We start from the raw sequence: 26504 nt of genomic DNA, 5'->3' as shown, positions 1-26504 counted from the left end.
GGTTACCTTCTTAGTTGCATCATGGGTTATAGCTACGCTTTCTTAAATGTTTGGGCTATCAAAATTCATGTTTTGTAAGTTTCCTCCGAAAACTGCACTTTCTCTCTCTTGGAGTAACAAAAGAGCCCTACTGGAAATGAATTAAGTTCGACCATAGGCAACTAAAGGTATAGACTAAAAAGGTGTCTCATCCGCTATCTTCGAAAAATGTGCTTCAATAGATTTCAAATCTCTCAAAACACAAAATATCGAATAATTTTTAATATTTATTTTTATTTATCAATTGAAAACAAGGCAGTGACATTATATGTCTTATTTGTCTTGAAATATAAAATTATATAACTTAAATAGCAGAAAATAAATTGAACAAGTTGTTTTCGTAGTCGAGTGACTTTACTAGCCCTGAGTGATTTTACTGTCCCAATCATCAATTTCATTAAAACTTTTTAGTCTATACCTTTATTTGTCAATGGTTCGACCATAATCTGAGAGTCTTTTGTGTTCAAAATCTCAATTTTTTCAATAGAGCAATAAGTTCTCACTCTGTTTCCTTGTAGTTTACCCCTTCTAATCTTTCTCTTTGACCATCTCTCTTCTTTCAGCAATATCCAGAGAAGATAACGATGACTCAACACATCATCACCACCACCATCATCATCACCATCATCGAGGTGGCCATAGTCACAATCACGGTAATAAAGTTCCCTACAATGGTTATAACTCCGAGGAGTATTTGGATAGACTGGAACCAAACGGTAACATACCATCAGACAAAACCAACTGCAGATATGGAGGTGAGTCTACATAAGCATTGAGTGCCCTTGATATCCATACTCGTAACTATTTTTGAGTCTTCTAACAAACATCCCCCAACATTGGCATTGCTCGTTTACACTAATCAATTACGTAATTCACTCTTAACCACTTACATTTGTTTTGCGAAATAACATACTCTTAAGATTCCATTCCAATGTGTTCCCTTAACGAGCTCATTTGTTTAGATTTCATGGGGTACAGATTTCTACATTTTCGAGGGGTGAGGGGGTGTTTAAGCCCCTCTCATAATGTCATTGTTATTTATTATAACCATTTCATCCGAACGCAAAAACCGCAACTAATTACATAATTTTGCTAAGGGTGGAAAAACATCGAGCCGAGGGAAGTAATTTTAGAATTGTCAAACCATATAATTTGTAATGTGCGGCAAAGCGACAGAGAGTGAGAACAAAGTTGTGGAATTGGTTATTCGCATAAATAAAGTATTAGAGGATGTATTTCGGAGGAGAACATATGTTACCGACATTATTTAACATAAATTATTTGTACAAATGTGTGTCATGTTCCCCCAATGTTGATTCATTACCATCCCCTCTTCAACGTTCGCCAAACACACACACCCGCCATTCATCATCTTCCACATTATTCGAAATGTTTTCAATATCTCAAACATCGATGATATTTCGTTTCTTCTTTGGAAATAAAATGTGATTCGGGCGTTGAAATTTTTTTGTATTGGAAAAAATATCCCTTGAATCAGAGAAATGTTCAAACAATGTTATATCATTTTCTTTTCTTAAAGAGATATTCGAGTTAATAATGTATTATGGCCCGATAGATTTTTTTTTTTTTTTGAATTGTAAAGTAACGAAATATGTACATCATACGTACACAGGGTCACTATTATAAGTTTCCTTCATAACCATAGCTTTGCGGTATTTTCCAAAAAAATATTTTTAGTCTGTAAACTTGGATTTCTTATCATTACGAACAATATGTCGTTCCTAGAATTTATTCTGCAATTTAAAATAGTTAGAAATTATAGGGGCTTTACTGTAATCGATTACGTCCATCGTTCGCCCTATCGCTCATCAAAGAACAGAAAGCCTCTGCCATAGCCCTTGGCAATATTAATTCAGTCTTAACTTTATTTTAATTGTGTTTGCCTTTCATATTTCATATGTTTGCATATCTCAACCCGAACAAGAGTTATCATCCATCTCTCTGTGCGATTTATCCACAAAACAAACATGATAAAATTCATATTTGACTTGTGTGTCAAAGGAAGGACCAGCAGAGGAAACATAAAACGAAATAATGACCGGAAACTTTCTCCAAAGCACTACTTCAAATAATATCCGAACTTTTTTAATAATCACCCATCCTTTCAATTGCAACGAGAGGAGGGAGTAGAGTATTATTTTGGGGAGTAGTCAGCTTCATAAGTAAGTGTGGATGTGGGTAGGCCAGCAGCATTGCAAAGCGAAATGGGGCCAGTTACTGCAACAGACAAAGACTTCCTTTTTTTGGGCTCACCCCAATTGACATTGGTATGTTGCGAGTTGTGCAACCGGCATCATGTCGAACTTTGATGTTCCTGTTGAATGGTTGCCCTGAGCTTTGTGCCACTTCTTCTGCTCCAACGTCTGTAGCTTCTCCATAATATACATTTAAAAGTAGAGTTGCACACACACACTCACACATAGACTAATTTGAAAAACAAACACCACCATCAGCAGCCGTATCATTTCCATTGCAACAGAATGACGACTCTCAGCCTGGCTGTCCATCATGTGCCTCCTCGGGTCCCTTTGTTGCCTGGTATGGAATTGTGAACCAAAGGATGGAGGATATCACTGGATGAGATAATATTTCTGTTTGAATGACTGGCTGAATTGTCTGAAAAGTTAACAATTGTCCAAGTGGTTGGTGTGCCATAGACAATATTTCTGCTGCTGCTGGCCAATTCCATTGCAAATATTTTTTTTGTCTTTGTTGTAGCCTCGTTCGGCTTGGCTTGGTCGGTTTTCATTAAATTTTGGGTTATGCTCAATTTACTCTCAAATTGGCTTTTTAGTTTAAATATTTATTTTAATTTCTTTTTCGGCGTTGACATGACGACTCAATGTTTATTCTACAATTAGAAGCTTTTCAAGGCGAAATCTGTTGGAAACGAAGCAAAATATTTAAACGATTTTTTTTTAAATTATGTGAATTAGAAGTATAATAGTTGTGTTCACGCACGAGTAAACAGTATCAGTCCTCAAAATGTATTTGAGTATACGTATTGTTGGACATTTCATATAGAATGGACCTACATTAAATTTTAAGTAAGTTCAAATATTGCAATGTGTGATCTTTAAAGAGAACTGGAAAATATTTCCTCATTTTATGGGTTTTACCACGATTTCCCCTTTGTGGGGTAAATTGCTGAAGAAGTGTGTCGATCGATCCCACTTTTACACTAGCCCTACTGTTGAATGATGAATGTATTGCATTGTTCGATGTTAAAAAAATATCGGTAAATTATTTGGCATCTTATGACAGTTTTAATGATTCAAAATGTTGACCCTTTGTAGGGAAAGTACCAGAAGGAGTGGTCCGCCAAACCTCACCCTTACACCAGATCTTGTGTAGGTACAAATATTGGAATTTTGATAGTTTAAAAAGAGGCAGATGCTCATCTTGCATTTTATAATCGTTGTGGGTGTTTAAAACCTGTTGTTGATAGAAATATTGGTATGTGCAAAGTACGAAGAAAATCGGAATCTTATTTCTTACTAGAGTGAGTCGGCTGATATTGTCCTGATACAAATATTTGGTTTCGCAAATCTTGAACAAAATCCGATGATTCTTTTTTATCTATTAGGTGAATTCTTTTCTTTGAAAGGGGTAAACTGATATTGTCCATCTCCGAACTCGATCCAGGTTTAATAATCACATTACGATGTACCAATTTTGGGCCAATTGGAACCATGCAAACAGACAAACTGTGCCATTTAGATTAACTTTAAATGTCTTGAAACGTATTTCATCCAAAGAGAGCCGGGTCTAAAACTGTCATTTCGATGAGGCACATCTTGGCCGTATCAAATGGTGTAAACCAACCTAGGAAGGCATTTAAGATTTCCTTTTGAATGAGGACAAAATAGTTTCTTCCCTTTTCAGGCCGCAGCGTACCACTGTTCAAATGCTGTACTCAGTGGTTTCATTAGCAAAATTTGTTACACCAACCTAATAAAATCCAAAACAAACAATAAAAATGTCAAAGGATTTTTTCCATTAAACTTCAACCATTAGTTATGTGAGTGTCTGTCATTTGGAGAAACCAAATAAAACGCCCCCTTGATTCATAAAAAAAGAAATCCTTTCAACGCAATTTAGGCAACAACACACACACGCTCCACACTTTAGAGGACTTGATTTATCCGGAAACATGCAAAAATCTCTGCGAAGCGTTGAAATTATTCTTTAACGAATAAAGATTTGTATTTGAAATTGCTTTGGCAAGGACGTTTTAAAAACAAAGAAAAAATAGAATAAAGGACTTTAAAAGGAAAACTTGATTCTGCACACAATATGGAAAACTAAACTAAAAGGGGAAAAAACTAAAGGAATTTAATTTAACTTGAGGAGACCAACAGCAGAAAGTGTTTGTGCGTGAATTGAACAACTTAAGTGACCATTAAATCTTGCCTGTATCGTTACAGTCTTAGCACATGTAATAGACACACCCTCAACCCCCTCCAACAGAAAGAACAGAAAGAAGTGACAGGCAACATGTCCTGCATAAAATCGCCGAGAAAGCAACTCTTAACGTAATCAAGAAACTCATCAAAGGCAAATGGACCCCATCAGGACATTTGAAGCGTGCCTGTCGTCATGTCTAGGTTGACATTGAGCCCCGTCAACCACAATAAGGTCCATAACTATGCGTGTGTGTTTATGTGTATCTGTATATGTATATTAAGTGTGTGTGTGTATGTGTGTGCAAAAGAAATTATGCTGTGTATGCGAAAATTACATTTTCATATGGTCTTGGAATGGCAATGTCATCACTCGTTTGTATATTAATTTGCTTAACCTAGGGTATACCGTGAAAATGTACACTGGTCGTGTGGCGGGCGACTTGCCCATCTACTATATACACTGGGTAAGCAGACCACATATACCAGCTGTATGATTCTTGAAAATTATTTCAGTGTTTTCACAATATGACGTTTTTTTCTAGTAATACCCATACGTTGAAATGAGAATAATTCAGAACCCCAAAAATTACCTTTTGGCAACACTGGTTTGAAATGCTCACTCACGTTTCGTGTTTGATTTCACTGTCAAACGTCGTCAGTTTTGTCCACAATGTAACCATGACTCGTCTTACAAACGCTTCTTGTCTTCTGCGACGCAGATTATTTTGGGCTTTGGGATTTTAGAGTGAAGATAAGTCAAAAGCAATGCATTCGGAAAAAGTCACAGTTTGGTCTGGTGGCATCATTGGACGGTACTTCTTCAAAGATAATACTAATTGTAACATAACTTCGAATGCCGAGCTCTGCCGTGAGCTGAGGTCTAACTTTCTTGCCCAAAATGCAAGTACTTGACTTGCATGACACGTGGTTTAAACAAGATGGTGCCACATGCTACACAGCATGTGTAATAATAGGCCACGGGACCGGTCAATAGGCGGTTTAGATCGTGCGATTAAACGCCTTTAAACCATTTTATTGTGGGGCTATGTTGAAACTCATGTCCTTAAAGACAAGCTCGCTTCTATTGACCCTTGGAAGGTAACAGTGAAGCATTAGTCGTGAGATACCATTGGAAATGTTGAAATGAGTAGCTAAAATTGAACTATGCGTATGGAGCATTTGCGGAGCTGCCCGATCAACATTTGCATGAAATAATCTTCAGACGACGATATGATAGTAGATCGTAAACTAATAAAGTACTCGAAAACTGAAATGAAAAAATGCTGACCTTTCTAAAATTCAATATTATGTACGATGAATTAAATAACTATCTGATTGAAAAAGTTTGAGACAGTTAAGGAATGTATCACATTTGCACCGGGCAACTGTATCTCCTTGCCAGCCAGACTTAATTACGAAACAATGGCTTGTCTGTAGTGAACGACAAAAACTTCTGACGTTTTATGACGACACTTTTTTGACGCATTATCTGAATTGCGAACACATTTTATTTGCCCACATGTCTGGCCAAATAGCAATGTTTAAATAAACTTCACTCGTGGGGGTCTGCAATATCCGTTTGTTTCAGTTTGTCTTGTTGACGGAGCAAACACAGTTCTTGTCATATCCTTTCGTGTGATGAGATTCGTTAGATGTGAACGGGGTTTGCCATTTTAAAGAAATCGTTGAAATTACTTTTAAAACTATTTGGAATAAGTACTTTAACAATAATGACGCTTAAAATAAGAACAAACCTTCATATTGAATTGATGAACTATTAAATCTGCAACTTAAACTATTTTCATAGTGGGTTTACTTTTGGAATATTTTAGTCTATCAGCCGGTTTCATAGCTAATCTGAACTGCAAAATGTAGCTGCCAAAATAAAGGAATCTAATATGGATTTGTTTCTCTTTACCATAGGAGACTAAAATTTTTGATAATGCACACGACCAGTATAAACATTTGTTATAGGTTCACTATTTGGTATATATTCCAAATTTCGAGATTTAAAACCTATTGTAAGTTTCAGATTATTTTTCAAAACCAAATTCGTAGTAAGTAAACCATTCGTGCAAGACATTTTCAAATCGTTTCAGTTATAATGTCTTCAAATTTCAGTGTCCCCTGTTACTCGTTTTTTTTTCCTTCAGCCATATGCCTGGAGAGGGTATGTCATTTAATACGGCCAAAACGTGCCTCATCGAAATAACGGTCTCTCCTAGGTCTCTTTGGACCAAATCCGTTTCATGACATTTGGAGTCGATCTAGCGATGTCCGTTCGTTCATCCATCTGTCTGTCTGGCAAATGATAACTCTCGAAGGGTGTATCCGATGTGGTCCAAACTTGGTTCATCGTAATATAATTATCTAACTTAGATCGAGTTCGGAGATGGGCAATATCGGTTCACCCCTTCTGGTACATCCCCCACAAAAGCTCAAAATGTTCCAACAAATTTTTACTGCACAGAAAGAGAAAGCATAATCCGATTTAATTCCAACTTTGCAAATCCTAATATTTGCATCAGTGCTAGGTCAGTTGAAAAAATGGGCAATATCCGTCCACTCCACCAAATACCTCCCCCCAAAAAAGGATCAACATTTTGAATAATTATAAGTCTTATAAATTATAACTCTTACAACTTGCTATATCTAAATATTTCTCTCAACCAGAAACCTGAGATGAGTATGAAATTTATGATTTCGCATAAAATTGAATATAAATGTTCGATTTTTTTGTAATTTTGGCCTTACTAATATTATTATCTGTATTATATAGAGTATGAAAATGGAATACTTCCGCCGACTATATCTGGTGCCTCACGCATATTTTTACAATTTCTAAAAATTATCACATATCTCACATAAAGTGAAGGAAGTAACCAATATAGTCCAAACCTGCCACATCGCAATATTTATGTCATGTGTATTCAGGACCCATACGAAATGGACAATAGCCAGTTCCTTCGAAACCTACCCCATAGAGGGTCAACATTTTGAATAATCATAACAGAAGTCGAAATATATTTAAATAATCGAACACTGGCTGAGGGTATACATTTGTCGGCTAAGCCGTCTAATGCTTTTTAACTATTGTTTTTTTATTCATATTCACTATACCAAAAATTTCGTATATCGGTCGAAGTTTATGCATAAGCTTTAGCTCCTCCGTCCTCACAATCTTCATCACATTTTTCAATCAAAGAGGCTGCAAATTTTTAAATCTTAGAGAGATTTTTTGTGATCTTAAGAACGACCCAAGCCCTTAGTTGCTACTTAACCACGGTGTCTAAAAAGAAAGGAATATCTTATTCTGCTTTGAAGAATAATGTGCCCAAAACACTTCGTGGGAATAAACCTGTTCATAACATTAGTTAACGTTCCGAAGATGACGCTGTATCTAGTTTAGTACCTAGAGCCAGTTTAAAAAGATTTGCGAATATCTTAATAGTTAATACCAGTAATTTAATGTTTTAATGATTGACTATCAATAAGCAGCGTCCTTTTGTTGCAATTCTCCAATAACTGCATATCTATTAATCATTCGAGCTAATTTTCCGCCCTGACAAAGTAATTGAAATCAATGCTAGTTTTCTCAAAGCTATGCTATGCTCTTTGTGACTCTAGCTTTGCTTTTGAATTACCCCAAGGAAATCAATTTCGCATTCATTTGAATGAAGTTTTCTTTCGCTGCTTTTTTTCGCGTCGCGATTGTCGTCTCTCTGTCATAGATTGTGGCCAAGACGATGGCGGCGATGCCAACGTCCTATGCCATGCATCGTTAACTGTTGCTCTGAATTATGCGTTAAGAGTGAAATGTGATGCAGTAATGCTTCCATCCGCAATCACTGCTTTTCTAATGACAAAATACACTCCAACTGACTGACAGAGTGACTTCTGGACGTTGTTGTTGTTGTTGCTGTTGTCTATTGCGCAACAGCGATAATCTTTTGTCAACACAATATTGTTGTTACAAAGATTTGAATGTCGTTACGTTTTTTTTGTGCAGCATCGTCTTTTCCCGAAGACGAAATAAGATAGTTTTATGAAAATAAAGTTGACTTTCCACCCTGTTTTTTGTTTGTTGCATTCTGCTTCAGCGGAGCATTCACTTCCTTCATGTTGGCAAAAAAGAACATTGCATGCGATGCCTTTAGTGAGCGAATGATTTACGCCAAAGCTCTTCAATGATAACATAATATCCAGTAGATTTTCTTTTAGACGCTTCTTAGTTTGTTTTGTTTTGCTCAGAGAAAAATGGATCCGTTACAGCTCAGCCAGGGGAAAATGTAATAAAATTGTACTGAATTTCAATTTGGACAATGCTGATGGATTTTTATCGCATTTGTGGTTGGCTAAGGTCATGGTAATTGTCTATCATTTTGTTATCCCTTGATGCGAATTGTGAGGTTAGAAAATTATATTTAATGTATTTTTTCACCACTGGACTGAACGAAGGCCAAAGTCTTTTCTAAAGCTAATGTTTTTTAAATTCAAAGTAAAGTTTCTTCCTTCTTTGTTTTATCTAAGGATATGTATGAGTCCGAAATATTACAAAATTAGGGAATGATGCGTTTTTTAAAACACCTCTGGAGAAGAGGCAACTCAAACTTCATTAAAATAATTTTTATGTGTAATTTTCTCCTTTTGACACGACATCCTTTGCCTGTAATTACCTCATGTCCTTCTTTGCAACTGATTACAACACTCTGTATAGCACATCTTTATCATGGTGTTTATATATCATCAGTCATATTTTATGTTGTTCCTCTCTCTCTTTTCTTTGATACTTTCTTCTGGTACAAGTATTTTTCATTGCTTCCAATTATAAGTAAGAAGTCACTTTGTCAGCAATTCACTTTGTGTAAAAGTGTGTGTGTGTGTGTAATTCAATAAGCTAATGGCTATTTGTGGACACAAGTAATAGACCGTCTGCCATGTCCGGTAGACAGGGTATAATTATTTTCATGTTTCAATGTCACATTTGTTGGTTGTATTGACGTTAGGATGTCGTTGAAAAGTCGATCATTAATTTCTTAATAAATATCGATGCGAGTGTGGAGTGGTTATAGAAGGTTTGAACTTGTGATACTAAAGTTTGAATAAATAAATTTAATACTATTATATTTTAAGTATTTGGAAAATTTCTTCAGAGTTACTGGTTGCCTAATTCATAATACACTTCTCTCACATTATCTTCGAGGTTTATGGTTTAAATTGCCATCGTTTTTTGCTTTTTGTTTTTCTTTTAAATGATGTTCGTATCATAAAAAGAGTAACAAATAATAATTAAATATGACTATATGAGACTTTATGTTGCAAACAACCTTTATTGTTATTAGTTTTTAATGCTTTTAACTTTATAACCAACGACCGCACAAATGCTGCGCTCTTCTTCGTCGAGATGTCACGAGAACCACACATCTGAGCTCTTATCGTGTTCATGACATTAAATTTTCACGACACTCACACACACACGCATTGTGGTATAGAATCCGGCAGAAAACTTAAAACATGTTAAGAACCGAATTGTAGGATTTTCTGTGTTATATATTGAAATTAAATGGAACAATATGGTGGGGAATGTCAGAAAGGATCGAAACACCGTGCCTTGATCTGGGGTACGTTGATATTTCAATCTTGGAAAATCCGGAAAAAGAATGAACATTTTCCGAAATTATCTGAAGCAATTCACATCCTGCGGAATACAAGTAAAATGAACAGAATCGTATCATACTACTAAGCAAAGATCCTAGTCTTTGTCGCGGAAAGCAGTAGAAGGTGATTAATTGCAACACGAAGTGGCAGCGTAATTCCCAGTTCTAATCATCCGAGATAAAAATTATTCATTATGAACTCTACACTGATTTCAAGAGAATTATGTATGGATCCACTTATATTATTTTTTATCCGCTATAAAGAAGGTCATTTTTGAGAAATAGGGAGATGCAAAAGTTTAAGATTTTTGCTCGTAATAAACAATACTATAGAGGCGTGCAGGTCAAACTAAGAATATTATTTTTTCAACCTTATTGTACCCAATGCCAGTTCCTTTTGAACTCCATAGAATCACATTCTGAGTCGATTTATGGATGTCCAAATTACAGGTCGCATTTATTGTCCGATTGAGATGCAATTTTTACAAATCATTTGAAATCGGGCCAAATTGTACGCCATATTTCGCCAAAATATTATGATTTTGGGCCCATCCAAACGAATTCCGGCTAAAAGCAAGTACTTAAAATTTGATCGAAGGTCGGTTTCATCCTCTTCGTAATTAAGTCCATCATATTTGTAATATACACTCAAGAACAATGGTAGCAAATATTAACTATTGCCCATATTAACTGACAAATTTTATCGTGATTGGCCCAGATTTGGATATAGCTCCCATGTATATCTTTATCCTAAATTGAGTGGATTTTGGTACATACGAGCAAATTCAAACTAGAAGTAACTGCGCAAAATGAAACTTTTTGGAATCAAATAATGCACTCTTCGGCAGGGATAAGTGCCTCTGTCAAATTTGGTGAAAATCGATTCAGAGTTGGATATATCTCTCATATATGATTCCAAATTATAATTGTTGTAAGGCCATAATACGCATTAAAAAAGGATCATAGTCGGTATCATCTACTTCACATAAATTCCCAACGTAAACGTTTATTTGTTAGGTGCATCTCTACTAAATATGCAAAGTGGTCCCCTACCTTTGACATTTCTTTGCTTGTTATTTATTTTTTTTTGTTCGCAGAGTAATTGCTTGAATATTAATCCATTTATCCACTGCCAAAAACAAAATTATGAATACTAAAATATATATTTTTTTCGCTCCACTGTCACCCGTTAAGTGCTCACACGTCACTTGATTGCATTCGAATAAAAAATGATGCAACTAGTCTAAAAACTAGAAAGCGGCTGCAAATGAATTAAAGTGCACCTTCTCGCACATACCACACATTGATATATCACAGGTGTGGTCTGTCTGTGTATACGAACGTGTATGAGAAATTTTGAAAATATTTCAAAATCATAGAATAAGAAGAGAGACTATTTGGGCCAAGTTCAAAAGTCCAATCTAATCTAACCCAAAGATGTTGAATTGATAGCAATTACTTATAGAAGTTGAGTTTAATGGTCAAATACACAATACAAAAATTGGAGGTCAAAAGTCTTACAAATACGTCTACAAAATTGCTCACACTTTTTCGAAAAAAGCAAACAAATTTGAGATAAGTTTCAGTTATAACATTTACCTCCATTGCCATGGAATGTCTCGCATTTTATAGTCGTGAAGAATAATTTCACTAAAAGGACTAAAACATTGCTTTGCATGCCACCGCATGCATGTTCATGTTTAATATGCATATTAATTACATTTCATGAAAATGATGGAGGGAAAACCGAGTAACAGGCAACAAACTTTGCCCTGATGATAGGCCAACAGCATCTGGTAAATAAATTATGACGTGATTTTTAAAAGTAGTTTTTTTTTGTGAAATTTTATATCAATACCCAACCCAATACCCCAGAACCTACTAGTTTTGAAATTGTTTTTGATATCCTAAAGGGAAAATCGATTATCGTAGTAATTGTTTTTACGTTCTTGTAGTTCTGGAAGAGACCAATAGGCTAACTACAATATTTCTACAAAAATCCAGAGAAACAATGCCCTTATATCATAGAGTGTGTTTTTATATTTCAATTAACTGCAAATTAATACATCATAATGATGTGGGGCCATCTCAACCCAATCTGTATTAATTCCCGTGTCCGGTGCTAACAAGTACGTAGTTAATCACCTGTCGGTTGCTATTAACCCAAGAGTGAGGTTAATAGGAAAAAATCCCTGTTATTGTGGACGTTGCAAGTTTTCAAACTGATGCATGCCGACCACTGTTGCCTTCTATTAGCGAATTCAGCCATCAATGTGTGGATAATGGGAAAAAATGTAAACTCGTGCAACTTCAAATGGGATCCATTAAAGATGCACTCGCATCCGCACAGCGTAAATTCATGACCCCTCCAAACACACACATTCACGTCTACACACCCTTGCAACGTTGCGATAGACAAGATAGATACATGTGTACAGAGCGTAGAATAGCGCCACATAAAATAGAGTTTTAAAGTTGGTTGCTTGTCGAACTGCCAGCGTATGGTGGTTTTATGTTATCCTGTTAGCTAGTTATTACTTTCGCAATCTTTTGCAACATATTTCACCCTTTTTGATTTATGCTTTTTTTTTCCTTCTTCTGTAAAATGTGGTTGGAATATGCTGCACTCACATTAGGAACCATATTTAAATTGATGCTCCAATGTAACGAATGTTTGCCTGCTGGGAAACCTTAAATTCTAACTTTGAAATGTTGTTGCCGTTGCCATGGGGGCTCCGAGCGTATTTCGGTATTACCTTTTCAGAGTATCAAATTCTTAAAGTGTTTATCTTGTGAGGTTTTTCCCTTTAAAATTGCTCCATTAACTTCCTTTGTTGTCTAGTTGATGATGAGGACGACGAGGATGGTGATGTGTCGGTATTTGTGCGGATAATATAGTCACCGAGTTGTCACTTTTTCTTCGCCATTTTGTTAAAGGCGCATTGTGTTGCGACACAAACACCGCCACACAATAACGTTGTTATTTTCTTGTTGTATTTTTCTCACTTTGTTGTTGTGATGTGTTTCAACAACATTTTATCTCTCTGTATGTGTGTGTGTTTGCGTTAATATCATTGTGTCTAAGTATAGGTGTCTGAATGGATTTCAAATCGCTTTTCACAATGAACGTTAAAAACATGGCGATTATTTCCGCTAGATTTAGCTAAGAACGTGACAATGGTGTCGTTAGGATTCGTATGTACGATGTGGCTGTGGAACGTTTTCAAGTAACATTAAAACATATGTACGCTGATGCTGAGAAGAAAAAATTGGTCCAAAAATTAAGACATTTTTTCCTTTTTATCCTATTCGGTCAAAAAAACTTCTCATCAAAATAGCGGTCTTAGAGCATATGTCTCTTTAGATACATTTTATTTCAGGACACTTGAATTCGATTTAGCCATATTTATGAATGGCTTCTGTTCGCAATATTTTTATAGGAAATGTACTGGATAGGTACGAAAATTGCGGATTGTGATACTTTTCCCACGTAGCTCTATGTGAAATGCCTTCAAATTATATCCGGTGCAAAGATGGCATATGTTTCCCCCTCAAATGGTCACAATCGAACTGCGTCTACTATTTAATCCCGATCTTCATATCGCAATATTAGTGAAAGGTTTGAGCCTGATGCGAAAATGGAAAATATGGATCCACTCCACTTTCGATACATTCCCAACAAAGAATAAATAATTGCAACAGACCTTAGTCGTCGCATACAATTGTAGCTTCTATAGAAATTACTTTAAGTGCAATAGTGCGATATATATTCATCTTTCGATTCGCCAATTAATAATAATTTGATTCGTATTCCCTCAAACTTCAATTCGTAACTGACAAATTACACAACGGTTTATTCTTCTACAACTCCATTCATTTGAAGTCGAATACCTCGAAAGCATTTTACAAATATTTAATCTTGGCAAATCCAATTGGAAACCGAAACGCGTTAAAACGGCATAGTAAGATATTCCACAACACGCACAACGTCACGCCAAGTGTTGAAAGTTCATTGTCTGGAAGTTGTGAATGCCAGACAAGTTATGCCAGTTAAATCAGAGAACATTAAATTAAAAATATTTCCCTCGAAATTATGAATGGCGAAGTGAGACAGCCGCCCACTTGAGACAAACGCTCACATGCACACACACAAACACACACACTGGCACTTCGGGCAACAAGGATCCTTTTAATTAAAAATCTATGAAAATGGTTTTATTTTTATTAATTTCTCTTCGCTCAACTCGAAATGAACATGGCGAGAACTTACAGGAAGAAGGAGCGGAGATTTTCGTCCTGGGGGTGGGGTAGCTACAAGGAATTCGCCACCACCTCATTAGCGTTAAATAAGGACTACTAAACTTTATTTTGCTCGCATAAAAATAATAATTACAGCAACTATGCAATGAACGCCAAAAATAACTCCTGCGGATAATGGCAAAATGCGAAGAAAGGGAAAGGAGGTGAAAAACATGGAGGAGAATAAATCCGTTATCCCTGCACTTTCTATGGCTTTCTCGAGTGACAAAGCAATGAGTAATTACACTCACTTAATACCAATTTACAATGGCATTTATTTCCTCTCCCCCCTCCGTCAGACCGTCGTTTTGACTGCAACTTCTCTATGGCTTCTTTCGTTATTTTAAATTCTCAACTTGGACTTAGTGTCGCCACAACTGCTTCTATTGCAGTTCCTAATTTTGCCAAACACTTCATTGCTTTCCGCTGATGAATGTTTGAAACAGCCAAAAACCCAATCAACTGAAGTCTCAAAACGCTGGCGTTTTGCAACTCTTTGTCCAGGCACACAGTGCTCCAATAAATAATTAAAATAATTAATTTCATACAAAATCGAGAGAATTTGTTGCAACTCAAAAGCCAATGAAGTTTCTGCGCCAGTTTGATTACCAATTTGATTACCAAGGGAATTGCAATTAATTGCAATTAATACTTTGATATTTATGTGTTCGGAATTTATAAGAATTAGGATGACAGGAGCGATAAAAATTAAAAACTAAATTATTAAGTCGCTCAATCACAAACACATATTTCAAAGCTATCGCCAATTTTACGTAGTATATTAATACTAATACCACTTTTGTATACTTCAATAGTAATATAAAGTAATAAACTATAAGGAAATTGCGAAATAAATATTTAGAAAGAATTTAAATGTTAAGAGGAAAAACAGCAGAGAATTGTGTGCTCCAATAAAAGGCTTAAAATGAATTCAGAAGCTTTAAGCGATCATGAGTTGTGAATGATTTTCATGAACAACAGACAGTTGTTTATGTTGATTTTTTTATGTATTCGATAACAAAGCCTTAAATACGAAATACCCGAAGATTTGTTTTTTTCCATTGCAATTTGTATTGGCATTTAGCAGATATCTTCCTATGAACATGTTATAATTGGTGACAATTCTATATCCGAATTTCGAATAGTGTCGTAATTAGAGGTTGTAATAGCCAATTGTAAAGAAATGTGATATAACCAATTCTGGAGAACCATTGAAAGTAACTTAAATAGGGCGATATCGTTAATTAACATGAACCTCTTTTTTCATAGTTGACTTAATCAGTGAGAACCCCAAATATCAAATGATTGCCAATTCCATTGGCAATTGATATTTTTGTTTTGGCAAACAATTTTAATTTAAAAAAATATGATTGTTTTTGCCCTTCGAAGTTTCTAAGTAAATTCTATCTTCTTTTCTTGAATTCCTTTCATATCTACGGTTCGAGTAATTTTCCCCAATCCCAAGCAACTACAAATCAACCTACTTTACCGACAAAATAGCGAATAATGAAATGAAATTCACACAAATGGGAGACATAAAATGCTTTTATGAGTTCAACATCAGGAGGGACTACTTCTTCCGTTTCTTGGCTTCGCTCTTTAATATTAAGCAAACAAACACCTTGATGCAGGAAAAAGGATAGTCCAGTAGGAGGTTATGTTTGCCTTATCTTGACATTCCAATGAACATTAGACTGAAGAGGTGGAAGACAAAACATAAAATTTCTGCCTACAAACATGGCATTGCGGTGCTTAAATATTAACGAATTCAGTCTTCCCCCAATGCCAGGACAAGCATACAACATGTGTGAAGTTGTACAGAGCATCTCCAGTTGTATTCCTTGTGTGTCTGTGGTAATAAATTAAACATTTATGCGATTTATATGCCAGTTGTTTTGTTTATTTGTGTGAGTTGTCGGAGTGTATTTACATAGATATACGTTTGCATTTTCTCTTCACTTGTCTCGTTGTAGGCTACAGAGGGATATAATCAAAGAAGAAGGGGTATACCTTGGCAGTGGGAAATTGCCTAAGAGATTACCTCAAATAAAGAAGTTTATCACAGAAAACAAATATGGGGGTTTGATGTGAAGTTCCTTTGGCATACCTACGTGGCTAAAATACAACATGACATGGTTAAAAGCAACAACATAATTTGGCTGCTTAGTTCGGGCCCAAGTGTTTGTTAGACCCTTCGTTCGGGACAAAACAAAGTTATAAATAAATTCTTGCAACTATTTATATGTTATCTTTGATTTATCTCACAGGGTTGTTTCTATTTTTTTGTCGTTCTTCAATTGGTATGGGAACGGAAATACATTTGTATTGAGAGGGCGGTGGGGGATACAACTGTCCGTCATGTCCTACGAAATTGATAATTCTCTGCTTTGGGCATTATTGTCCTCATTAATTGCACATAATCTCTTCATTTGTCTTATCCTCGTTCTCAACAATGTTTATTCCCCATCAAAGTTGCTTAAATATCCAGGAAATTTTCGAACTTTGTTTTTAAAAAAATTAATTCTTGTAGTTCATAATTTAATACAAAAGATGATATCGATAATGTGGCGATTATGTAATCAGGGATTTAGTAAAAGAATTTATTTAACAACTAAATTTCTCTACGAACTAAAGCTCTTAAGGATATCATGCATATAATTTAAAACGGACTTGTGAGTTCTTTCGCTGAAGTTCCAAACATATTTTGATTACATTTGAATAATTTAAGAAAATATTTTCAATTGCAACTTAGATAGACTTACTGATATATTTTTAAAACATCCTCGACCCGCTTTTCCTCCCTTGGCTTTTAACACGTTTTATTGACTTTCTTCCAACTTGATTGATATGAGAAATATATATATTTTCCCACAATTAATTCCGAAATATTATTCTCATGCCCATACATTTGCCATTAACTTTCGTAATCCATTTCCATTCATTTAACCCACATTACGATTTCCTCTCCTTCTTCATCCTTTGCTCGTAATTTACTGATTTCTCTCAATAATTGTACGGAAATTATTATTGCCCTTATTCGTTGTTTTCCTTTTACTCGTATGACTGAAGTTCTTTATTTATTCTTTTCATTTTTGTTGCCCATACCATCGATCGACTCCTTAATTAACCCATAATTAATAACCAATATCGCCATTAGCAATCATTATTGTTGTTATTATTGGAGTGATTTCCATTGAATAGTTCGCATTTCCTTCTGAGAGCTCAATTCATAAATTTGCCTTCACTTTTTTAATTTGCTTTTTGATTTACTTAAACACACACACACACTCACATGCTCATATATTATTTTGTTTCCTTTTCTTCTTGTTTCTTTTTTTTTTTCTTTTTAGCTCCTGAACCTGCAAAAAATGAAAAACCAAAAGGTATTTCTTTTGCCCATAATCTTGTAGACAAGTTGTGTTCGTTTAGTTCCATAGTTGCCTAGAATGTAAAATTAGTTGTAGTCGAACGACGAAAAAAGAAGACCGAAACGCAAAGTAATAACATCATCCTTACAGGGGAAGCGATGTGGAATGAATAGTAAATTTGCATGATTTGGTAGATAGACAACTTCCCTGACTGGTTGTGTAGACTAGACGTAAATTATAGAATGCCATAATAAATGATTCAAATGAAGTAAGTATTTACGAATGTTAGTTGAATGTGTTGCATTTAGATGGCTAGAGAGATGTACACAATAATAATGAACAAAAAAAAAACGATGCTGGTTTATCCATTAGAATAATATCGTGCAGATTTCGTTTTATGATGCAATCTTAATCAGAGAAATTGCTTGCAATGTTGAGATCAACTTAAATTAATATTTTTCATCAAAATGAATTAAGAGTTATCCTTTACTGAAATTTTTTCCCGAATTTGGGATTTCAACAAATACCCATTATTTTCGTAAGAACACCATAAAGTGTATATTCTGCCACGTTTCTCATAGCCACCAACCACTTCGTTACAAAAGTTTGTTTATGAATTTCCATATTGATCCATTTCGAATCGGAATATTGAATGCATATTACTCACATTGCCCCATTCGCATAGATTAATTCAACTTATGCGAAAAAAGACCCAAACTGCTGCATATTTGTTATTTACAATCCAGTCAGGATATCTGTAAATATTCCAATACATTTACTCGGACATATGCAAAACAAATACCCAAAATCGTCCTTTTATTGCGGGAAAAGCTACAATCCAGCTTTGAAGTGTCCAACTATACACATGCACATTTACCGATTATAATAAATGCAATCAGTCGGACCTGATGACGGAAGCCGATGTCCAGAAAGGAAAATTCAATACTGAAACAGAAAATTTCTTTAACATTTCATTCACTTTTCAAAAAAAAGAAGATCAATTTAAAAAAAAGTAACTGTTAGGCAAAGGCTTTTGTCAAAAACGGCTGAGTTTATATCTCTCCAGTAAAAAAAATATTGTCAAATATTGACAATTTTGTGGCAGTCGTAAATACTTACAAATCAACGTAGTGGGTGTTTTTTAAAGCCTGATAGAACTTCAAATTTTTTTTATTCGAAATATTAATTCGTGACATTAACATTTGAAAATGATTTCGGCCATATGGGCTCCGCGGCTGTTCTTGACGAAGTGCATTCTGGACGTCAACTTTTTCGAGCACTGCTCTTGTATGTCACGAATAACACGAACAATGCTGGCCTCCAATTGTTGCTGGATTATCAGCATAAACCAGTGACTTTACGTAGCCCCACAGGAAATAATCGAGAGGTGTCAAATCGTGGACTAATAGACAGGTCCACTTCTCGAAATCAACTTATTGCCAAATTTTGATTTCAATAAGTCGATGGTTGCGTTCGCCGTATGGTACGTAGCGCCATCCTGTTGAAACCACATCTCCTCCGGATCAATGTCATCCATATTTTTAAACAAAAAATCATTGATCATGGTGCGGCAATGATCTCCATTGACCGTAACGCGAGCTCCGGCCTCATTTTTGAAGAAATAAGGTCCGATGATGCCACCAGTGTGAAAACCGCATCATACGGTCCATTTTTCTGGATGTAATAGAGTCTGTTGGGTCTCTTGTGGATTGGTCTCACTCCATATGCGGTAATTTTGCTTATTAACAAACCCGTTAAGCCAAAAATGCGCCTCGTCGCTAAACACAATTTTGCGATAAAATAACGGGTCTGATTTTCAAAGTAAATTTGGATAATTTCATAGCTTTGTTCAAGCGTGAGTCTATTCATTATGATTTGTCAGAGTATACTGAAACAAATATAAAAGGGTTTCATCAAAATTTAATTGTTTGTGTTACTTTTTTACAATTTAAAGTTCTATGTAGCTTAAAAAAACACCCTTTACTAACCCACTATTTCATAAGCGCATGCCACACGAAAGGAGTAAAAGTGGCACTGTTGCGAACATAAGCGTTTGTTTAACGATTTACACCTACAATAAGAACTAATCCTTTTTAAGGTACGTTTAAATATAAATGGGTTTGGATTAAAATTGTCATATCTATTACTTATACTTTAAGTAAATCTTAAAGAAGGTTAACCCTCCACCATACTATGGTTTTCGTTTGTAACTCCTCGAAATACTCATGTCAGACCCAACAAGCAATATATATTCTTGATCAGCGTAAAATTCCAAGTCGATTTAGCGATGTCCATCTGTCTGTCTGTTGTAATCACGCTATCTTTCGAACGGATTGAGTGATAAGGCTAATATTTTACACACATGCGTATTTTGCCAGTTTTCGTATAGCGCCTATATAATGGGTACCCGCCGATAATTCGGTATTTTGATGATATTCAACGCAATTGTGTTAAATTTCGTACTGGAAGATCTAAATGGATACTGCAACCTATGACAAAACATTACTTATGCAAATCCATTGGACTCCGTTGGATTTTCGGAAACCATTTACCGATACTTCCCTATTTAGTATTTTGGTGATTTTAGCGACATTATTCACCGGAATAGTTTCAAAATCGGTACTACTGCATATGACAGATAATTACCTCTGTTGAGGCACGTCTTCGTATAGCTCCCATATAACGGTTTTCATTTAAGCGGAATTTTTCAACGAAATTTATTTGAAAATTTTCAAGTTCCTTCCAAATGATGGATAGATATTAAAAGTTCGACCCTTATCGGCTTTTTTAATTGTTTGTTATATATTTCCTTTCGATTTCCGACGTATTGTCTGCACTACTCACTACCTTCGATATTTTACATGGGAAAAAGAACGTATGTATAAGAGCATCGGCATTCTAAAAAGTGACAAATATTTTAAGAAAATTAGATTTCAAGTCCGGGACTCTGATTCAAAATGGCCGTTACTGTGCAGCGCATCGCACTTACTTTTTGTAAAGGAACATAAGACCCCTACACATACAACCGTTTAGTGTTTTAACGCCAGATCCACCTTATTGTGTACATTTTCAAACATAAACTTCCATATTCCTCCACCATTCTCCTTTTTCACATTTTTCCAAATGCATATTTATTATTGTTCTATGACATTTTGACAGAAACAGAATCCTCGTTAATAATAAAAATAAACATTCCGCCATAAACTTCTTGACACTGTAAATATTTTTATGTTTGTCGTTCTTCCGTAATGTCAGATATGAAATGCGATGCGATACGAAGTGAAATGGTCCAACTGCTAATTTGAGCAAACAAGTTAAATTGCCATTTTGTTCTGCAATAACATTTATTTCCTTCATCGCCATATCAAACATTTCCATCTCGCAGTGGTTCGAGCGCACCGGCATGAGCGCGACGTTGCTGCACACCTTGAATGTACACAATCGAATGCGAGCGAGGTGAAAATTATAAATGTTCCTGTTTTCCAGTAGAACATGAGAAGGGAACAAACCACCCCAACACGATGCCAGAGTCGATAGAAGAAAGATAAACGAGCCATACCAAGAATTGTGACGACGGAGGAAAAGAAAAATTAATTTAATTTCTTCATTGGAATAATAAATCACAACAAACTGCACTTCATTCCAACATTCATTCATTCGTTCACTCAGATATCTACCCTTCATATTTTATCATTTATTTATTAGAATGGAAAATTGGCATTTTGCTCAAAGAAGGTTAGGAAAGATTTTAAAGGACAACAACTTGAAAGGCAACGGGTTGGTTCTCTCTAACTCCAACGGGGAAACCGGTGATAACTTCTGGCGAACATGAATTTGTTTCTGCTGCTCCTGTCTTTGACATCAAAGGTGTTTCTGTGTTGTCCGAAAATTAATCAATTTGGATATGTCGTCTGTGATGTCTTGGTGCCAACAAAAAGAGTTAACATCCAATGTAGTCGAAAAAAAGTTGAAAAAATGACAATGGTGACACGGTGAACTTTATCACTTGTTTGATTTATTACCAAAATTTTTTGGCAGAAAATAAAATTCATTCAAGTAAATGGATCTAATGAAAATAAAATAAATTATTGAAAATGGAACTTAATTTGAGTTCTACCTGTTAACTTTTTATTCTCAGGAGAGTTGGACACCATTAGCATCCAAAGGTAGCATTTATAAAGGGCTCATCCAAATAGTGTTTGTATAGGTCTGACAATGGGTTTTGTGCCAAATCAACTTGACAAAGTTTTTTTACGAGGAGGTACAATTTTTACTGAGATCTTGAAATATAATAAATACTGAGTTGGAACCGGAAGGTATCGTTATACTACGGACTTATACTAAGTAGTGGACCAATCGCTTCCTCCCTGATTGATAAGTATTTTTTTAGGTTCAATTATTTTAGTAAATGAAGAAATGTATTATGGTATGAAACGCATGACACTCTTTCATTACGCTGAGAGTATTTTAGACCAGTTCATGCCACATTTTCAAGATATGTGAAAAAAAAATAAAAATTAAATTCTCCTTTGATCCTTAACCATCGTGACTTCATATTGCCCAATATTCCATGTTACAAGACACCTTTATAAAATAGGGATAGAGAAGATTTTGGGAATTAGAACTAATTTTTAGGCGTTAATATCTTTTACGTTAACTTTCTCCTTTCATAAAATCTCATAAAGGCTTAAATTGTAAAACCTGTTATTTCATAGACAGTTATCAATGGGGCCATGCAATATTATATTTCCCAAAATATATTTGTTCATCTCTCGAAAGTGGTCTTACGAAAACCAATGTCATATAATAGAAAAAAATCTTTTGACGCACAATAGAGAATTCTTAATGTCTTTTAATTTTGTCGTTTGAAAAAACGTTTTGAGGTTTAATAATATGTTCTAGCAAGATAATTATACACCTGCACTTCATTAAAAATGTACAACACTCCCCTATATATATTTATATTATTTTGACGTAGAAATGTGTGAAAATAAACTAAATAAATTATGAGGGAATATCCTTAGCAACCTTGAGAGAATCGCAAAAAGTAATTTAAGTATTAAAAAAAACTAGTTCACAAATAAAACAGCGGTGCCTACTATCGTTCCAATTTTCAAACGCACTAAGCCAACATTAACATCCAGCCTTACTAAAAAGAAACAACAAAAAACGCTCAGCAGCATCAAAAATGAATGTAAAACGCAAATAAAGACTCAAATCCATAGACACTGGGTGATAGCACAAACGAATTGCCAGATTTTATGCTCTCACATTTAGTTCTATGAAACACCAGCAGTTGGGCAACATCCGGCATTTGCTGCTGGCCAGCGAGAATTTGACTTGCTTTGAACTAACGGAGGATGAATGTTGGTCGAGGACGAATGTATCTCAAGAGTATTGAATGGGAGAGAACACAAGTGAGTAACGGCAGCGGTGGGAAAAGATAGAAGAAGTAGAAATGACGACAATTTGCAGTGAATACAAATTGTTTCACCGCAATTTGATGTTCCACTCGAAAATAAATAAATAACTGAAACAGAAAGATAATTCGTTGAACCCGAACCATAGCTTGTTGCGATCCGACGGACAGACAATGTGTGGCAGTAGGGAAGTAGCGTGTAACCTAGTTTATTCTTCAACGTTTTTTTTTTCTTTTTCACTAGCAACTGAATACACATTTGAAACTACTATTCGGTCGTTTGGTTATTCATATCATTACGACGATGCCATATCGTTTTTCTGAACGTCGACGTCGTCTTGCCCTGCTCAGCAGCCTTTTTCGCCGTAGATATATGTACCACATAGACATAAGAGGTACTCATGATGCTCGGTGTCCTTTTGTGTGGCAGCAACATTGACTATGTGTGCCGAGAATGGGTATTGGGTCACCTAGTAACCTGCAGACATTTCACCTCCACTGAGCAAACAGTCGTGCACTTGTGCATCCATATGATACGCTTTTATGGTGCAAAGCAAACAGTCAAACCGGGGGTTGGGGTCGAGTTAGTTTAACAAGTTCTATGATTATATTATCGAAGACTCCTTGAGAATCGTTTGCTAATTTTTATATTTTCACATAATTAATTTATGTAAAATCTTTTAATTCGTCTATTTAAAAATTTTACATTTGACTATGCATACAACTTTACTATTTGATTTAGACGTGTAGGTCTATCCTCTCTCTGAAGAATATTGCAAATTTGTAGCCATTTGCTTTCCTATTTCTATCCTACAAAGCTTACTCTGTTCAAGAACCTACACGTGTTTTATTCCAACCAGCCCAGCCCAACCTGTTGTATTCAGTCTAGAGTCCACGTTTGCTATTTTTTTATATTTTCATAAATACTTTCACACGATTTTCGAAAGGAAGATTTTGCACAGAGATGTCCATATAACGATACTTCCCGATATTCGGTATTTTTACGAACTAAAAAAAATTGTTTATAATTTGATATTTGGAGATCATAATGAACACTTCTTCCTCTAAAAAAAGTTAAAATTCTTCCATATTTTACTATATCTTCATAAACGGTACTTCCAAATATGATTCGGTATTTTGACGACTTAGACCACATTTTCTACCAGAATTGGTTACAATTTCGTATTTAGAGCTCGTAGTGGCTTATTTATCCAGACAGAATATTGTCCATATAAATTCACGTTTATTAGAGTCCCCATATAACGTTGGCTCCCGTTTTTTTTTTTTTTTTTGTTTTTAAAGGATTTCATTACCTCTTTGCCTGACCGAACTTTAAATTTCTTTTCCACATACCCAACCTCAATAATTTGCTGAATAAGCCCTACATTTAATGTCCCAAAACTTTGTGTTAAATTTGTCATAGACATTGGGTTCGCCGTTCGGGCCTGGCAACTATAGTTGCAGTATCCCCTTTTCGTGTTTGTTTTGGTCACTTCCAATCGATATTGGAGACGAGACCATGATTAGTCGCCAGTCCCAATTGAAAATTTAATTAAAATGTTCAAAACAAAAACTCATCCCATTAAAATATCATATATCCATGGTGGTGTTTATGTTGGTCTTGCGCCTAACTTTGCCAGCCTTCGCCCCTTTCCAGGTTTGTGTTGTTTTCTATGGGCAAACAAAAAACAAGTTTTTACTTTTAGAAAATTTAATATTTTTCAAACCCCAAAGGGACAACGGATAAGAACAAGGTCGTAAAACAAGAAAATGCACTAGAACTGTTAGGCCAGGTGATGTTGTGTCAGCAGCGAGCATTTTTGTTTTCGGCTGTAAATGGAAAATAAATTAAATTTCTGTTTAAGTTTCCAAATGCGAGTCCTGCAAACTGTGGGAGAGTGAGGTAGTAATGTTCTATTTGGTATTTGTGTGGTTAAACGTATGTGTGTATTCTTAAATGGCGTTTGTTTTTTACGGATTTTATCTGAATCAACCCTAAAGCAGATTAAAGAAGGATTAAAAGCTTTACTTGTGCCGTTCTATTATTTTTATGTTGGCAAAAATGTTTCCCATCCTAACAAGTAAAGTATGTACAAAACCTCGTACATTGTCCACTAGGTTCTGCTTTATGGAGGATCGGGACGAAGACTCATCAAATACAAAATAAAATATAAGATATATTTTCAGGATCTGTTCAGGTTCTGAAAAAAATAAAAAAATATACGTAATATTAGGTTAAACTATGTCTTAGCCTGTTTAAGAAAATTTGGTCAAAAACGTAAAATCCTTTAATTTTCAGTTTGCCAAAAAGGAATGGTAGGAAAACTATGTATGCATGTTGTTGCATGTACATACTTATATTAAAAGCTACTTAAATTCCAAAATGTGTATTAAATATTTACAAACGTTATGAGGCACATATGTATAGTTTTGGCTTCACATTTAAGATTTCCAAAAGAAAACGTGGAAAGTATTTAAAAAAACTGCACTCATTGCAAGTCGCGTTTCGGAAAACTTTGTAAATCTATTCAAACTTGATTAGACACAAACTTAAAGAAACAGCCACCCTCTTACATATATATTTTAGTTGTTAAGACATCGTCGTACGGTATGTGTTTTTATGTTTTTATTGATGTATTAGGACCGCCCATAAAGGCAACGCTTCTTAACAGGATTTTTATGTAATATTTCTACTATTTTACCTTTCTTTGCAGACTGGCGTAGTACAGATGGCACTGACCACCACGATCGTGTCCAGAGACAATTGTCCGTCTCATCCGATAGCAAGCTGTTAGACGATGACATTAGGGAAGAAACACGGGTAATAATGCGTCCCAAGAAACCACCCAGACCCAAATCCGAAGTATTCCTCAACAAGCAAGAGCAACATCCGCGTCGCAAACGTTTCAGTGCATTTGGGGTAAGTAAACGCTATGACTTCTCCTTTCGTAATAGGTATTGACCCATCTACTATAAATTTTTAATGTCCTCAAACAATTGGAATTCGCATTTTAAGATTTTCAACACATGTATGTGTATGTATGAGTTAAGAATGGTGGTTGCATTATTCCTTCTTGGACATGGAACTAATGTGAACCTAAATCTTCTTAATACTTGCATCCCAGATAACAATAATTTAAAAAAAAGATTTTTTTTTATTTTTCATTTTTATCTTTTCAGAGATAGTTATTCCATAACCAGCATTTTTTAACTTTTTTGTTTGAGCTTTTGCATACTTTTGTCATAATTGCGAGCTTTTTATGCCACAACACAATTTCAAAACAAGTCATTGCAA

The 26504-nt window shown here is 35.2% G+C and overlaps 1 protein-coding gene across 10 annotated transcripts in view; it reads left to right on the top strand.

Moving 5' to 3' along the window:
* LOC101891844 (cyclin-dependent kinase 14) overlaps positions 1 to 26504 on the top strand; it is a 151945-nt gene that overhangs the window by 110254 nt on the left and 15187 nt on the right. For 9 of the 10 annotated variants that reach the window (XM_059119768.1, XM_011297203.3, XM_005190721.4 and 6 more), the window contains 3 exons: positions 603 to 794; positions 17773 to 17805; positions 25924 to 26129. In XM_059119768.1, the coding sequence (XP_058975751.1) occupies positions 603 to 794; positions 17773 to 17805; positions 25924 to 26129 (431 nt within the window). The remainder of the gene's footprint in view (positions 1 to 602; positions 795 to 17772; positions 17806 to 25923; positions 26130 to 26504) is intronic. The other variant, XM_011297204.3, reaches the window with a different exon arrangement.

The sequence above is a fragment of the Musca domestica genome, unplaced genomic scaffold (genome assembly GCF_030504385.1).
Source record: "Musca domestica strain aabys unplaced genomic scaffold, Musca_domestica.polishedcontigs.V.1.1 15, whole genome shotgun sequence".
NCBI classification, from domain to species: Eukaryota; Metazoa; Arthropoda; class Insecta; order Diptera; family Muscidae; genus Musca; species Musca domestica.
Note: the sequence above shows the minus strand (reverse complement) of the source record. Positions and strands in the feature narration are given on the sequence as shown.